The sequence below is a fragment of the Myripristis murdjan genome, chromosome 23 (genome assembly GCF_902150065.1).
Source record: "Myripristis murdjan chromosome 23, fMyrMur1.1, whole genome shotgun sequence".
Classification (NCBI taxonomy): Eukaryota; Metazoa; Chordata; class Actinopteri; order Holocentriformes; family Holocentridae; genus Myripristis; species Myripristis murdjan.
This window is the reverse complement of record NC_044002.1, coordinates 17,806,812-17,822,740: the sequence shown is the minus strand read 5'-3', so window position 1 is coordinate 17,822,740 and position 15,929 is coordinate 17,806,812. Positions and strand designations below refer to the sequence as shown.

At 40.8% G+C, this 15,929-nt stretch overlaps 1 protein-coding gene across 2 annotated transcripts in view; it reads left to right on the top strand.

Annotated features, from left to right (window-relative positions):
• Positions 1-15,929, top strand: part of LOC115355299 (copine-8) — a 110,052-nt gene that overhangs the window by 68,126 nt on the left and 25,997 nt on the right. The window contains exons 10-14 of one of the 2 annotated variants that reach the window (XM_030046044.1): positions 6,624-6,665; positions 7,314-7,316; positions 8,567-8,642; positions 12,038-12,091; positions 13,143-13,204. In XM_030046044.1, coding sequence (XP_029901904.1) covers positions 6,624-6,665; positions 7,314-7,316; positions 8,567-8,642; positions 12,038-12,091; positions 13,143-13,204 — 237 coding nt within the window. The remainder of the gene's footprint in view (positions 1-6,623; positions 6,666-7,313; positions 7,317-8,566; positions 8,643-12,037; positions 12,092-13,142; positions 13,205-15,929) is intronic. The other variant, XM_030046046.1, reaches the window with a different exon arrangement.

Sequence of the window (15,929 nt, the reverse complement as noted above, 5' to 3'; positions counted from 1 at the left end):
GCTCTCACACATCATAACGTCGGCTGCTCTCTTCCCAGTCAAGAGGCTTTTGTCCACCAGCGTCTAAATTGAAAAACACATATGGTACACTGTATACAGGGGTTAATTGGGTGCAGGTACATCTCATGGCCTTGATGTGATGACATTTTCATCTGGCATCAGTATGTTTTGTCCATCATCTTTCAGTTGTCGAGACTTGAGGCGCTTTCTCACGTACGTTTTCACGCAGGCACAAACATCTCTTCATGTCTACGTTTTTGAGGAACCATGGGTTGAGGTCACTTAAGTGGTGTCAAGTCGCAGTTGTCGAGTCGTGTGAACTTTCTTGCGTGTTATGAAATGGAGGATGAAGCCGTGTTAGACAGCTGGCATAGCACAGACAACAACAGAGGAAAAGACGCCGTTTGATGTAGCTTTGCTCATCTCAACTGCAGTCAGTGCCACCACTTTACACAGAGGACTGTGCGGATGAAGGAGTAAAGTCAGGTTTGGCATTTCAAATGGCAGGGATAAAAAAACAGTTGGTGAAAGAGGAATTTCTTCACCACCATGGTAATCTGAGACTTGAAAACATTGCTATAGCTGTTTAAGTGTTTGCCCAACCTCTAAAACTAAGGAAAAAACTAACTTTCACAAAGAAATAAAATATATATACATAATGTAAATACCTTAATTTATTTCTTTGGTATTTTTCTGTTTCCATGGTAGCAGTTCTTTCCTATAATTCTCATGATGTTTCTATGAAATGATGTTGTGGCGTATTGGATTTGAGAAAAAAACACTTCAGTGTGGTCATACAGTGTAAAAACAAACACCCCATTTATTTACATAATTTCTATGACATTTGCACCTGTATTTTTATGTGATTAAGCTGATTGATCTGATGAGAATCTAATCACCTCAGACTTTCTGGTCATGTAGTCTCTTACATAAAAGTTGTAGAGAACTGGAGGCTTGAAGCTGCAAAGATCTTCTCGTCCATTTTTCAGTGTTCAGGCAAAACTGTTGTTCACTGAGCGAAATCCCATCAGTAAGGACGAATAAGGATGCATGAGAATCTAACCTGGTTAGCTGGAGTCAACTCTTTATGGCCATGAAGCTTGTCTGCCACGCTTTGTCTGCAGATGCCATGTGATGTGTCTGTTGATCCGTCTTTGTTTCTGAAATCCGCAATATTTCCAAACTGCTGATTTATTGATTTATTTCTAAGAGGAGAGTAAATTTCCTCCTTTTTTTTTTTTTTTTTTTTTGGCTGCTGCTTTACCTGCCTGGCACTCACAGTTTGAAGTCAGGATGGAAATGATCACACAGACATGACATGGATGGGAATTTCAAAGTAAAGGTGTAACATTATTTTAAGAAATGATATATTCGCACTTTGCATCGATGATATTGGTCTGTTAATTGTTTAACACACACATTGCTCCAGACTGGATCATTACTCCACCTAAAGTCAACACAGGAGGCTTTCTGAAGAATTAGATTTTGATACCAATAATGAATGTCAGCACATTGCAGCTAATATTAATTCATGTTTTCTGAGTGCTGGTGCTTATAAGCATCAGATTTTTTTGGCAATAGCAGGGATAAGATCACACTCTGATTAATGGGAATGCAAATTATAGTAGTTTTTGTCTGTACAAGCTGTGTTTCAACTTCTGCTACTCAGAATATTCTGCGAAATTATGCATCTGATTCTTGGTTGTGCATGAGCGTGCACAGAATGAGCTTATTCGGATGTGAACAATGAGCCTGGACCGTGTGTGCGTGCAAGTACATACACGATAAGGTCTTTTATTGTGTGTCATGAGTAGAATAGGTGAATGCATTGAACAGCTGTCATCCTGTGCAGTTCAGGGTGCGTGTCACATGACGCTAACACTGCCAGGGTTATGGTTTTGATTCTCAGTGGGTCCACTCATACTAATAATGTATGCACTTACAGTACTATGAGTGCATACATACTGTGGATGAAAGCATTCAATAAATTGCCTAAAGTATGAATGAATAATGTATGAGGCTGCTAGTTTCCTAAGTGGATTGTTAAGTGTATTTGTCATTTTTGGCAGTACAGCAAAAATTGAAAATTAAGTTGAGGGGGTTTCATTTTGTCATTTTATGACAACACACATGGGGAAAAGACTGGATAATGTGATACTGCTGAGAGGTAAAATATCCAGATGTATTTTTGTACACTCATCTTTATATTGGCACTGGAGAACATTTTGACGGTGATTCGATTCCCTCTGCTTGAGTGTGATGGTGCGACCACTGAGTGAAGTCAACAGCAGCAGTCCATCTAGGCCAGTGGCTCTCAAACTTTTTTCAGTAATATACCCCTTTGGAAATATTTTTTTCAGCCAAGTACCCCCTGACCAGTGCAAAAAAAAAATTGCAAAAAAGAGTCCTTTTCACTTCTTTCTCCTTGTTTTTATCCATATTGCTGCTACATTTCAATCACAAATCTATGTTCTTGACTTTTGTCTGGCTTCTCAGTCATAACAAACATCCTTGCTCAATTTCAGCTGAAAACACACACATTTGACACGTTCAGGAAACCCGGAGGGAGCACGGAATGTAAAATGTGGTGTATCAATATTACATTTACATTTTTGTTGAACTTCTTATAGCATAGGCTAATTATTTTAGGAATTATGCCCCGAGGGGTACGTGTATCACCATTTGAGAAACACTGATCTAGACGATGCATTCACTGACCACACTGGCCTTTTCGCAGAGAAGCTGGTACCAGTTTCTTCACTGTGTGCCGCTCAGTATAAACGGGTTAACCAGCATTTCACTCCCATTTGAACTCTTCAACCGTCCCAGGTAATTTTCTACTTAACCTCAGGAGAAGTCATGAAGGATCACTCGCTTCTTTGCAACCCGTGTAGGCGAGATGACACAGGACATGCTTTACATTCTAGGTAACCTGAATGTGATTAGGATAAATTACCAATAAATCATCACCTGCTGGAATGGAATGAGACACCGCTGAGGTGGAACGTCACTGAAAAAATCTGCATTTCAATCGAGTTGGAAGATGTAACACCAGTTAACCTGAAAGTAAAATATACTATCCGGGATTTCCACTAACATAGAATAGAATAGATATTTATTTTGAATTTATCCTCTATTTCAACATACTACTAATAAAAATAATGATAAAATATATTAAACAACATAAAATATATAAAATAAAATAAAATAAAATAAAACAACATCACCCACTTTTTTCAGTGGGTAGTCCCAGATAAAAACAAACCAAAACAAACCAAAAAAAAAAGTAAAACCTGCATGTGTATAAGGTGGACAGACCACTGTCTGTCTTCTTGCTACACATAAAAAGTTAATGTATTCCTTTCATGTCAGCCCCTGGTATTTATTTTGGTACCACAGTGAACGCCCATCCTGACACGTTTGATTGACAGGTGTCACATCATCCATCCCACGTGTCAGCCAGAGCCGAGCTACAATGTATTTTTTATTTGATATTTTGAATACATTAGACACCTGGGGAGCGAGGGATGGATGTAGGAGAGGAAACAGAGAGAGAAAAACAGAATAGAGAGTGAGTGAACAGACGAGTGGATGACGGCGAGTCGCTCTCGTGGTGATTGTTGATTTGTTTACGTCGGTTCCAGGTAAAAAGCCTGGGAGAGGGTCTCCTATTATGGCGGAAAAAGCGAGGACATTTGTGAATTTTGAACAGAAAAGCACAGCTCGTTAATGGTTACAATGACTTGCAGAAACGTGTGATTGAAGATGGTTTTTGCTTTTGCACCTTCCCTGGGGAATCATACTCTGCAGGGCGGGCAGAAGCAGAAACATAAGCCCAAAATTCTCTCAAAAAAGAGAAAAAAAAAAACATAAGTCCAAGGAGAACGGCGAGCTTGGTCAAGGCTAATCTCCAGTGCAGCCGGGAATCACACGACGAGGCACGAGTTAGCAGACAGAGCGGTTTAGCTTAGCTCAGCTAGCAGACAGCAGCATTGATTTGGAGTTCAGTCACTAAGCTTTTTACGCGAGTTGAGTCACAGCGTGTCTTATCAGTGTGAGGAAACAGTGGACTGCACATGTGTAGCCACACACACACACACACACAGTGGAGACGTACAGCCATGCAGACATATTCTCAGGCATGGCTGTGAGGCATGGCTCAGGTACATCGACCCCCTTTCTTGCTCTTTCAATGTCTCTCTCTCTCTCTCTCTCTCTCTCTCTCTCTCTCTCACACACACACACACACATTCCCACTCAGTCTGCTGTCACTCAGCAGCCTGGTGGGGGAGATAAGGAGGAGCTTGGTAAGCTGGTCAACAATAGAGAGTTGCATCTTACTGCTGATAGCTCCACTGATGGAACCTTGTCTACACACACACACACACATACACACACACGCACACACACACACACAGAGGCACACAAGGTCTAAACGATAACAAAGTGTAGCTGCGGTCTGTCTTGTCGAGTTTTCAGTTCCCTGTCACATCATCAGTCACAGGACTACCAGTAAGTTTTCCTATAGAGATATGACATAACATTGGCTTAATAAGACACACACACATTCACACACACACACACACACACTTGCACTAAAACACACAGTGTCCCAGGGGTTTTTCTACCACAAGATAAGTGTTGTGCTACGCAGCTCCATTTCTCCAACCTTTTATCAAGTCAGCTTGGATGAATGCTGTCATCCTCTACTCCCGCTGCACTCCTCCACTGGGAAAACACACACACACACATGCAAACACACACCCACACACACCGTGTCTCCTGCTAATTGGTTTCTCATGAGAGGAGCGACTTGTGCCAACAGGGACATATCCGTCCCCAGAGTGACCATCACCACCAACCATTTTGAAATCTGTGTGCTTGGTCCGTGTCTGCGGCTGTAAGGAGCTCGGAGCTGCTCGGAGACGTGTTTGTTGTAACTTCACGTTTTTGTCGCGGAGTTATCTGGTTTGAATTTCTTCTCCTTAAAGCTATGAAGAGGATAAAAAATACAGATATCCCAGTTATAGATTAAGTTTAAAGGAATACTTCACCCAGAATATAGCAAAAGATATTTTCCCTCTTACCCCTAGAGAGCAATCTATACATCTTGGTAGTTTCTGTGCGATTTGGTGAGGTTTCCTGTGTAGCAATGACACAGATACCTGTTGGAAACTATTTATTTTCCAAAATGTATCCATCTGCTCCCAAAGTGGACAAATTTGGGGGTGGTTAGATACAGTTTGTTCCTCATCAGATTGGAAACCTCATGAAATGGTACAGAAATGATCTGGACGTACAGGATGCACCTGGGGTGAGGACATTTTGGGTGAACTGTTCCTTTAGGATAAAGTCATGAAAAAGTAATGCAAGGCTCACTTTTGGTCATAAAATCTTTTATGCAATAGCATCTACCAGTTTGCCTTTTGAACTGGCTAATTCTCTGGGTGCCCGGCTCCTGCATGCACTTAACTTAATGGATTTGAGATTACAGAGACTCATTGGTGCAGGAAACTATAAATCGTGTTAGCTTGAATTACATCTGGAAGGCTAAGATGCTTTTAGTGAAACTCAATGCTGTCTCTTATACCATTACTAGCTTAATACTTTAAAGACTTTTCACAACTTTCGGCTCGTTACTGTACGTTGCGTAGTCCGTCTCCATTTCCGAGGTGATGCAAACACAAACGGGTTCGGCCGAGAGAGAATTACGGTGTCACAGGTTTTCTTTTTCGTCCTGGCTGCCTGTCGGGAGTGTTTTATTTGCTCTCTGTCAGTTTTGACCGTTTTCCGTGCCTTTCTCTCTCTGCTTTGCTTGCTCCCTGTCTCATTTTCTCCTTCAGAGCGCCTTTTATCTATGTCTATTTTAATTCTGCCTCTGCTCTCCTATTATCCTTTCGCCTCACCCCTCTCATTCTGTCTGTATCGCTCTCTCGCTCTTGACGGAGAGAAATGACCCTCAGGTTGAAGATATTGGTAGATAGAATGATAGCGCGTCATATCTGCTTCTTGCAGACTATTCTGTTGTTGTTTTTTCCCCCCATTCCCTTGTAGGCTGTAATGGGATGCAGAGATAGATGTATTTGGAGATCAGGAGAATACATTATCAGACACAAATATAGTGACAGCCAGACTGTGTGTTTGAATAAAGATAAGCCACAGAAAGGGGCTGCTTTTCTAATAGCTCCATGACAACAATGAGAAAAAAGATATTAGCATTCCTCTGATCAAGCATTAGGCACAGCACCTACATATGGCAATTTTACATTATTTTACTTTATGCAATAGTGCTTTGAAGGCCATTATAGGAAGTCATTTTATCCATATCCTGGGTAAATTATCTCCAAGCTGTTTTTTTTTTCTTTTTTCTTTTTTGGTTACTAATAAATGACCTGCCACATTGTCTTTCATCTTTAGGAGACGTCTGCATGAGGCTGTGACTAACCAGAACCAGTGATAATGCTGAATGAAATGTGAAAAATAAAAAAAGGATCTCAGAGGAAAAATCAAATCCAACACTCTCAAGTCATACAGGATGGGAATGTTTTCTCAAGACGCCAGTGGTTATAAAAGAAATCTAAATATTTTTTAACTTAATCCAATGCTTGTGCTTCTCTCAACAGAACGATCAAGATCGAGGTGTATGACTGGGACAGAGATGGCAGGTAAGTTTCTCCCTTTTCCTCCTTACATTATTAATATTATTTCTTTAAATTAACTGCACTGCAAAAATCTCAATATGCCATTTAGCCTCATTTAGTGTTAAAATCTTATTTTTCTTAAAGAAAGTAAAAAAAAAAAAAAAAAAAAAAATCTGCCAGTGGCATCAGACAATTTGTTTCCAATGCAGTTTCACCTGTTTCAGGGAAGAAGCAAAATCAGAACTTGTTTGACTTTTTTCTGGGAACAATATGTTGAAACAAGGCAGAATAAGGCAGATCAGCCCACTAGGATCAAGAAAATGACGCTTGATTCAAGAAAATTCTGGAAACAGGTTCATCATTAGCATCGGAAACAAGTGGGATTGTCTCATCAAAACTGGCAGATTTTTTTCACCTGTTTTAAATAAAGATTTTAACACTGATTGTAAGTGTTAAATAACCCTTTAAATTACAGGCTGCAAGCAACATGTAATTATCGGTAATTATTTGGTTGGATTAAACAATAACTATTCATAAAGAGACGGCAGTAACATTTCATTATCACCTTTGTTTTAAACATTGTTTTCAAGCTTGATCTCGCTTCCTCTGCTTTGTGCACTTAATCTAATCCAGGTCATATGCACAGCCACTAATCTTAATCTATGTTTCTAGAAGGTAAGGAAGCAATGAGAAGAAATGATGAGGTGGGATTCAGGCTGGCAGAGACACAGAGGAGTATTTTCCTAAGTGGCACTTTGTCATACTGTAGTTTAACAGGGAGTTATCTCTGTATTTTATAATCTGGTAAACACCATTCTTTATCTGTCAAGGGCGTTTTGGTGCGATGGCTTTCACATGGCATTGCTGATAACACTAACAGGGTGTTTGGTGAACTAAACTTAAGTGTCATTACAATTTTTTTTTCCCTACTAGTCCCAATCCTTGGTAAAGTGAAATTATTAACCGAAATTTTTGAAATGTCACATCATCAATGTAATTTTTCTCAATAAGTGGTCTGTGAGTCCTGCACGGGTCCAATTTTGCAAACCCGCTCCCACCCGCGCCAGCAAAGCTCAGTCCCAAACACGACCTGTTACCCACAATTATCCATTATTATTGGCATTTTGCAATTATTATGTCAAATACAGACTGGCCTGGAACCGTAAATAAGACTCGCGACCCGACCCGTAATTAAAAACGTAGGCTACTCGGTGACTCACTTTAAAGTGCTTTATTATAACTTGTGCACTCATAACCATAAATCATATGTAACCATATTTGGAAGAATCAATCCACACAGCGAAACACAGCAAGAGTCAGTAGGATCAGACACACACACACACACACACAGAAAAAGGACTGTGTCTCTGCTATATGGGCGGCACTATATGCACATTCACTAACATACACACATGCTAGTGCATACACACAGATACGCAGATACCTCTTTCAACTTCTCACACACACTTTTTTTTTTTTTTTTTGCTTTATATAAATATATTTTTTTAACCCCTTACAAAGCTTTTTTGCGGCTTACCCGTTGGGTAACCGTGGGTATCCGACCCGTTGCAGGACTCTTTGTGCTGTTTCTGCTCTCACATGGGATTCACACACTTTCTGAAGTGAAGTGAAGTTGGCTTTCAAAACTCACACAACAAGTCAGTGTTAAAAGACCAGATGCCGATATTTTTTCAGTGCGAGCTCGCCTTGTGCTGTGAGTTTCTACATTTCTTTTGTGATCTATACAAGTGTGGCTCTATTGAATAATTGAATAGGGTGCATTGTTGGAATCTGTAATCTTTTTTGCTATCCACCTTTTGTTTCCTCCTTGTTTTCCTTTGAACAGTCAAATGTATAGTAAGAACCTGTAATGACATTTTTTTTCTTCACTATCGTCCTTTTGTTTCCTATCTCTCTCTCTCTAGTCATGATTTCATCGGGGAGTTCAGCACCAGCTACAGAGAGCTGTCCAGGGGGCAGAGCCAGTTCAATGTCTATGAGGTCTGTGTGTGTGCTTTCTCAGGCATTTTCTCACTGATGCTGCTGTCCAGATGAACTTATAGTAGGCCATCAGGTCACCCAAAATGGCATATAAACAGATCAGGCTGTTATAATTACGTAAACTAATACTTTATTGGGAGAACAAGAAACTTTTAGCCTCTAATTAGCCCCAGAATTTGTCAGTAGGCCTTGAAAGGTGTTAAAATTGCTCAAAGAAACTTGTAAAAGCATTGAAAACCATTTATTCTCAGTGTGTTTTCTGTAGTTTTAACAACACAAGTTCAGCCCAGAAACTCTTTAAGATGATAGGTCTCCTCACTGGCAGAATTTGCAGAGTTAACTAATCCTCATCTCACTTCCTAAATTCAAAGCCATATGTCATCCTACCTGGACAGGCTGCCTCTGGTAGCTGCCCCATATTTGCTTTACTGCACTGTTCAATTCATTGCTTTTTTTAAGCCAGCTCCACCTCCTTAGATCTTTTATATGGTCTATAGGGGGATTATTTATATCCCTACAATATCTGTGTATGTGCAGCAGTGATTTATGATATCAAATTTGTGCCCAGCAGCTACCATAAGAGCAAATATAGTCCACCAAAGTCAAAGTTGTTGCCATGCGGCATCAGTAAATAATTTTTCTGTGCATAATTTTTGCAGACTGAATCATATCTGTTGTTGTGGACAATTATCATCATCTACAGAGTGATATGACACTGTTAATATGGACCGGGCAATATGATAATGAACACCAAAATCTTCACGCACACACACACACACACACACACACACACACACAGACACACACACACATTTACAATGACAGTTATGATGGATTGCTGGCTTATCTTCTCCCCGGAAAAGAGTCAACACTTCTTGATTAACAGAGCATCACACAGAGAGGAGAGCACACCGGGGACTGTCATTTTACACAGCTGCTGTTTGCCTAATAACTTGTGCACACACACACACGCTCACAGATGCACACACAAAAACTTGATCACAGACACACATTGAGAAATGTGTGAGGAAAAGCAAACAGACTGAAAGACAACCCCACTCACACACATACCAAGTAATTTTGAACTGCACTAGGTCTCTCAGTTAAAAAAAAAAAAAAAAAACTGACACTGACCTGGAGGACTACAAGAACTACAAACCTGTCTCCAAGCCCCATGAGTGAACCTTAGCCAATCAGCTCCAGAATCAAATGACCAACAGCAACTTATGGAAGGAGTTTCAGTTTACGTTTAGGACAAAACACAATACTGAGACTGCCTTTACCAAGGTGACCAATGATCTTCGTCTCACTACTGCTCACTACTGCTTTTGATAGTCTGTCATATTCTTCTGCTAAACTAGTTACAAACTTTACTAGGGGTGACTGGCCCTCCATTATCATGGTTCAGGTTCTGCCTTATAGCTGAACAGCAGTTTGTTTCCATTAGCACGTCACCCCTTTCCCATGGTGTCCCTCAGGGCTCAGTTCTTGGACCACTACTGTTCATTATTTACGTTCTCCCTCTTGGATGTATATTTCATCGACATGGCCTCAGTTTCCACTACTATGCTGATGACACACAACTATACGTGCACATCAAGACCTTGGATACTATATCCACCATTCAACTTGACAAACAATGATATTCATACTTGGATGACCTGCAACTACCTCAGACTTAAATAGGATACATCTGAGGCTATCATCACTGCCTCCCCAGTCACACTTTGCAAAGTTTCCTATCTAAATTTGGTTTTATTACATCCTCTGTCATGGAGGTTAAAAAAAAATCTTGGTGTAACTCCTGACTCCACCCTCTGTTTTGACACACACATCAAACCCCTCACCAAAATGTCCTTCTTCCAAATGAAGATCATCTCCAGACTACACCCCATTCTTTCCCACTCTGTCTCCCACTCATTCACACCTTTATTACATCCCGTCTAGATTACTTAAATGCCTTTCTCCTTGGTGTACCCACTCAGGCGTTAAGTAGACTGCAGTATGTCCAGAATTTGGCTGCAAGAGTTGTCAGCCCCATGCAGTCCTGGGAGCACATCAACCATTACCCTTCAGCAACTGCACTGGCTCGCAGTTGCGTACCACATTCATTTTACAGTCCCTCTCCTTTTCCAAAATCTCTCCATGGCTTGGCACCTCCTTACCTATCCAGTATTCTCCATCCCTACCCACCTACTCGCTCACTCCAGGCTCCTAACCGTGGGTGACAGGACCTTCAGTGTGGCTGGCCCTCAGCTCTGGAATGCTCTCCCTGTTTTTCCAGTGCAAATCTGTTGCTCTATTTATTATGTATTGATTTGGGTGACTTGAAAGGCACTTTCAAATAAAATGTATTATTATTCATCACTTTGTCATCACTAGCTCTGACTTTCTGGTCCCTCATCTTTTGATATGGTCATTTCAGAGAGTAAGGCCTTGCCTGGCTGTTTGTTATACCCTCTGTGTGTGTGTTTGTGTGTGTGTTTGTGTTTATGCATTACAACCACATTCCAGTCACTGTGTCTCACCTTCAGAAGAAACATGTCCTTGCGTGCACTTGTCCCTATGGGAGCCAAGGGGAAATGGCACATAAAGACAGACAGATTGTATGCTGTTTCCCTGAGGTCCCCTCTGTCCGTTTAACCTTGGCATAGTGTAATTACACCGTAAAGCTCAGTTTTAAAAGCCCCGCTGCAGTGTTTGGGATTCAACATGAGTAGCAGGGTTGCCTCTGGTGGGTCACCGCACGACAAGAGTAATTGTATGTTTTAGTGAGCTCGGGTCCCAGCATGAGAGATGAAATTAATTTGGCTCTACGGCTGGAAAATAATCCCCCCTTTTCACATCTGCTGACAAAAACAGTGCAGTCACTAAGAAGTGAAGCCAGGAACAGTGGCTTGGACTTTTTCACTTTTTGCTCACACTGCGTAGTATGGCCACAGTGTAGTTCATGTGGCCATTGAACTAACCTGATGTGTCAGATGGTTTGTTCCAGTGAATAATCTGAGATGTCGTCGCTGGAAACTGTTTGGAAAAGGGCAGTCACTAAGAAAAAATACTTGGCAGGTGATTGGATGAAACATCTGTCTATCATGGGCTAAATTTGACGAATCAAGGGCCCATGCATGATAGTTGGAGGCAAGTGTACAAAGCGTATATACTTAAAGATGCAGGATTCATAATTACTGATTTGCAGATTTGGAATAAGCCATGGAATAAGCATACAATCCAGTGGCTGTGTCTGTGTGGCTCTAATTGTTGTTTTTGCAATTTCAGTATACACCACAGTGTTCTTCAATGATTCTTATTCACAAACTGATGAACATGAGAAACAAAAGACTGAATGAATGAATGAATGAAAAAGAGAAGTAATCCCGTTGTTCTGTTGCTCTCAGGTGGTAAATCCAAAGAAGAAGGGGAAGAAGAAAAAATACCTCAACTCTGGAACGGTGAGTCCCTCCATACTCATACATGCATACACTCTTTGTTCAGAACTGTGTTTCCGAGGTCAGTATCTCTAACCGTGGTTACGCCTGTCTTTTCAGTACGACCTGGTGCTCGTCCGATGTATTCACTCTCAGATCAGATCTTGGCTGCACTCACATCCGATCTTCAGATCCACATTTTTAGGTGGCCTGGTTCAAATTCTTATTGGATCTGCATTGTGTGTGAACATAAACACCCCAATCTGGTCCCATTCTGGATATACTGCAAGCAGTATTATTATTTAATTGCTTTCCGTTATCTTTGGTATTCTACATGTGCCACAGTCAGAGTCAGTGGAGGAAAACAAAGTAGCAGAGGGGAAAAAAACATTCAAGTTTCTTCATACAACAGCTATTCAGCCATTCAGTGTCTGAGAAGACTTCACATGCAGTGATTTCTGCCAGAGACTGTATTTCTCTCTACAGGGAAGAGCGCTAAGGAATATGAGCTGTGCATAAATCTTAGGCTTGCACTGCACTCTCCTCAACAACTCCAAGCTGCTATGAGTTATACAACTAAAGATGTGTAAAAGTATCAGCAAAAGGAGAGCTTGTGCCAGCAGTACCATTTTTCTTAAATATTGTGAAGGGAAAACAAATCCAATCTGACATCTGTCCACTGCTCATGTGGACATATCCGTCAGACGTGATCTGAGATCTGATCCGACTGTTTGGATTGTTGAAATTGCTTTGAAAAGACAGGCAGGTGTAACCACAGTGTGTAACTGTAGATGCATCATCTTTTTACATGTTGCAAGGCCTAGATTTGAGATACAGTACCGTGCTGTAATTTCTCCACAGCTGGCACTTATTTCATTGTGTTTCACACCTTTACACTGTTGCCACCTTCAAAATTCAGTTCAGTTCAGTCACTTTCCCAAGAGAAGTCACTTCTTTCAAATACATCTCACTTTGGAACTGAACTCTTGGTATCTATTGAGGAAAATGTAAGAAATGTAATTTATTTGCCAAACAAATGTCATTTATTTGCTGATTGTGTCCTTTCCACCTGCAGGTAACGCTGCTGTCCTTCCTGGTGGACATCGAAGTCACCTTCCTCGACTACATTAAAGGAGGGTAGGTCAATGACTCGACGTTCATTTAATGCACAGTGAGAGACGGGGGTTGTAGTCCTTTAATGGGCAATGACATGCTGAGTGCACCAATCACTGTCTTGATAATAACCCCATCACGACTCAGTGTCTTCGATATGCCAATGATAATGATCCCTCAGTGTGAGTGAATCAGATGGAGAAGTGTTCATTTGCATGTGAGCGAGGGAGTGAAAGAGAGAGACCGACAGATGGGCCGACCTGAAGTGAAGAGCAGAGGGATCAGACTGCAAAATGTGTGTGTCCCTGCCCTTGTATGTAAGCTCGCATTGTGTTGGTACATATGTTGATGCTGGTGGATGTGTGTGTGTGTGTGTGTGTGTGTGTGTGTGTGTGTGTGTGTGTGTGTGTGTGTGTGTGTGTGTGTGTGTGCGTGTGTGTACAGGTGATTGTGCATGCATGTTGCTCAGGAGGGTTGACTGTGTGCAGCCAAGCATGGCATGAACGCCCACGCAATCTACCTTTTATTAGATTCACACAGGGGGAGATTGTCGATAGAGAGACAGAGTGTGTGTGTGTGTGTGTGTGTGTGTGTGTGTGTTGTCATAAAACCTGACCAGAAAAAAAACTCAATTTTTTCCCCCAGTGTTCCTCAATTAAAAAAAAAAGAGTTATTCTCCTGGTCCAGGTAATAGGTCATATATTAGTGAACATTTAGCATCTCGCTCCCAGACAGATTATAGGAAAACTTGTCAGTTTAGTGGAAGAGAAAGAGATGTACTTGAGTTCAATCCCAATGTCTTTTTGTTATTTTGCACTAGTCTCTGCCTATTTTGAATCCCATTTGTCATGGCCTTAGCCACAGCTGGATCCAAACGTAATAATAGAGCACATGGAGAACTCTAATATTGATATTTATTTTCTTTCCAGCACAACAAACAATTTAAGGGATTTAAGTACACTTAAGTACACTTCAGTGCACTGATTACAGTAGACAGATGCTCATAGGTATAAGGCATACACCTATACTGTAGATCTAAACCTAAATCTAAACCTCACACCTAGGAAAAAATGATCCCAATAGCATTCTTTTTACATATAGAAAAATGGAAAGAGGCACACTTTAGACTTGGATCATGTAAGGATTTAAGATCTGAAACTTTTGGTGTTTATTCCAAAGTCATGCAATTAAAAAAATAAAATAAAATAAAATAAAGTGATATTTTTGCTGAATTTTTGAGGTAACAGTTTCAGATCAAGTTTGACCAGAACTGCTCAAATTTATTTCACAACATCTTAGGGATGACATTTTCCTTGAGGTGACCGGGAGAATGATTTACTGTAAAGTGTTTAATGCTGGGGGGAAAAAAAGCTTAATGGATTTCTTGAATTATTGATGGAACTTGGGGATCAATAAATCACATGAATGGGATATTGTCGCTGTCTGGCAAAATCCTTGTATCTCCAATTTTGGTGATTTTCATGTTGTAGCTTATGTTGAGTATTTACACGCTCATCTGTGGGTTCAGGAAGTTGAACAGCCCTTGGTGTTATGAAACCTTTCCAGCACTAATTACATAAACAACCTAGAGATAGACAAGACTGTTTCCCTTCGTGTCTGAAAAGTTGACATTATAGAGATACAGTGTTTTGGTTGGACCACAGCGATATGCTACATGTACTTTATGTGTACTGTACATGTGCAGCATGTGGTGCTGCATTGCCTGAAGGGTGAATCTAAACCCCAGATTAATGAGCCATGTTTTCACACACTTGAGATTCACATACACTGTCATATCGTGGTGTGAACAGACCAGCTGAGCTCCAAGCTGTTGATGCGAAGAGCCTCCATCTCGCTGCTGAACCTCCGATGTCACCTCTGAACTCTGACCTCAGTGTGTGGCTGCTTTGAAAGATGACCTCAAGCCCTTCCTGCTGAACCACAAATAGTAGACTTGAGTAAATTTGCTCAGTGTGTAAGTGTATACTGTAAATGTGACTGTGCATCAACACACAGTAAAGCATACAGACTGCTGTAAACATCTTTCAAGTATTACTTTGGCCCTTCCAGATGTATTGATTTCTCTTACATAAACCAGGTGCATCCCTGTTTTACTGCAAAAGGCGTTAAAGCACTTGGTGGCAGTGGCTAAACAGAAACAGGTTCTCGTAGAGCAGCAGAGAAAGATCTATGCATTTTCATTGGTTACTTCATTTATTTAAGAGACTGGTGTCACTTAGTCATGCTGACCTGTGTTTTATGGTATATTTCAGAATATATGAATAAAAGTTGTTTAGTTGGTGAACGTTGGCCAAATTAGAGTGCCTTACACTTTTTGGAGCCTTTTGACTGTTAGCAAACCTGACAGTTCATGAAAGAATGATTGTGGTTGGAATGAAATCTGAACAGGAAGGGAAACAGGGAGCAGTGTGCAGGATCAAGAGGAGCTCATGTATAAATATGTGGCATGTGGTAAATGTATTGCACACCGAGTCTATATTGACCCATAGCTGCACGCAGAGTTGTATTACCAGCCTTCAGCTCTTTTGATTTGTAAAATAAAGAAAGGGAAAGGGTTGAATCTCAGGTTCTCAGGCTGGTATTTTTGGTTCAGAGCTTGTGACGTGAGCATTTATGAGCCAGCGAAGGATTACTTCCTGACTACAGAGACCAATCAATATGCTATTGATTCACAGGGGCAGTATAAATCAACCCCTGGTTTATTCCAGAGTGAGATATCAGATGGAGT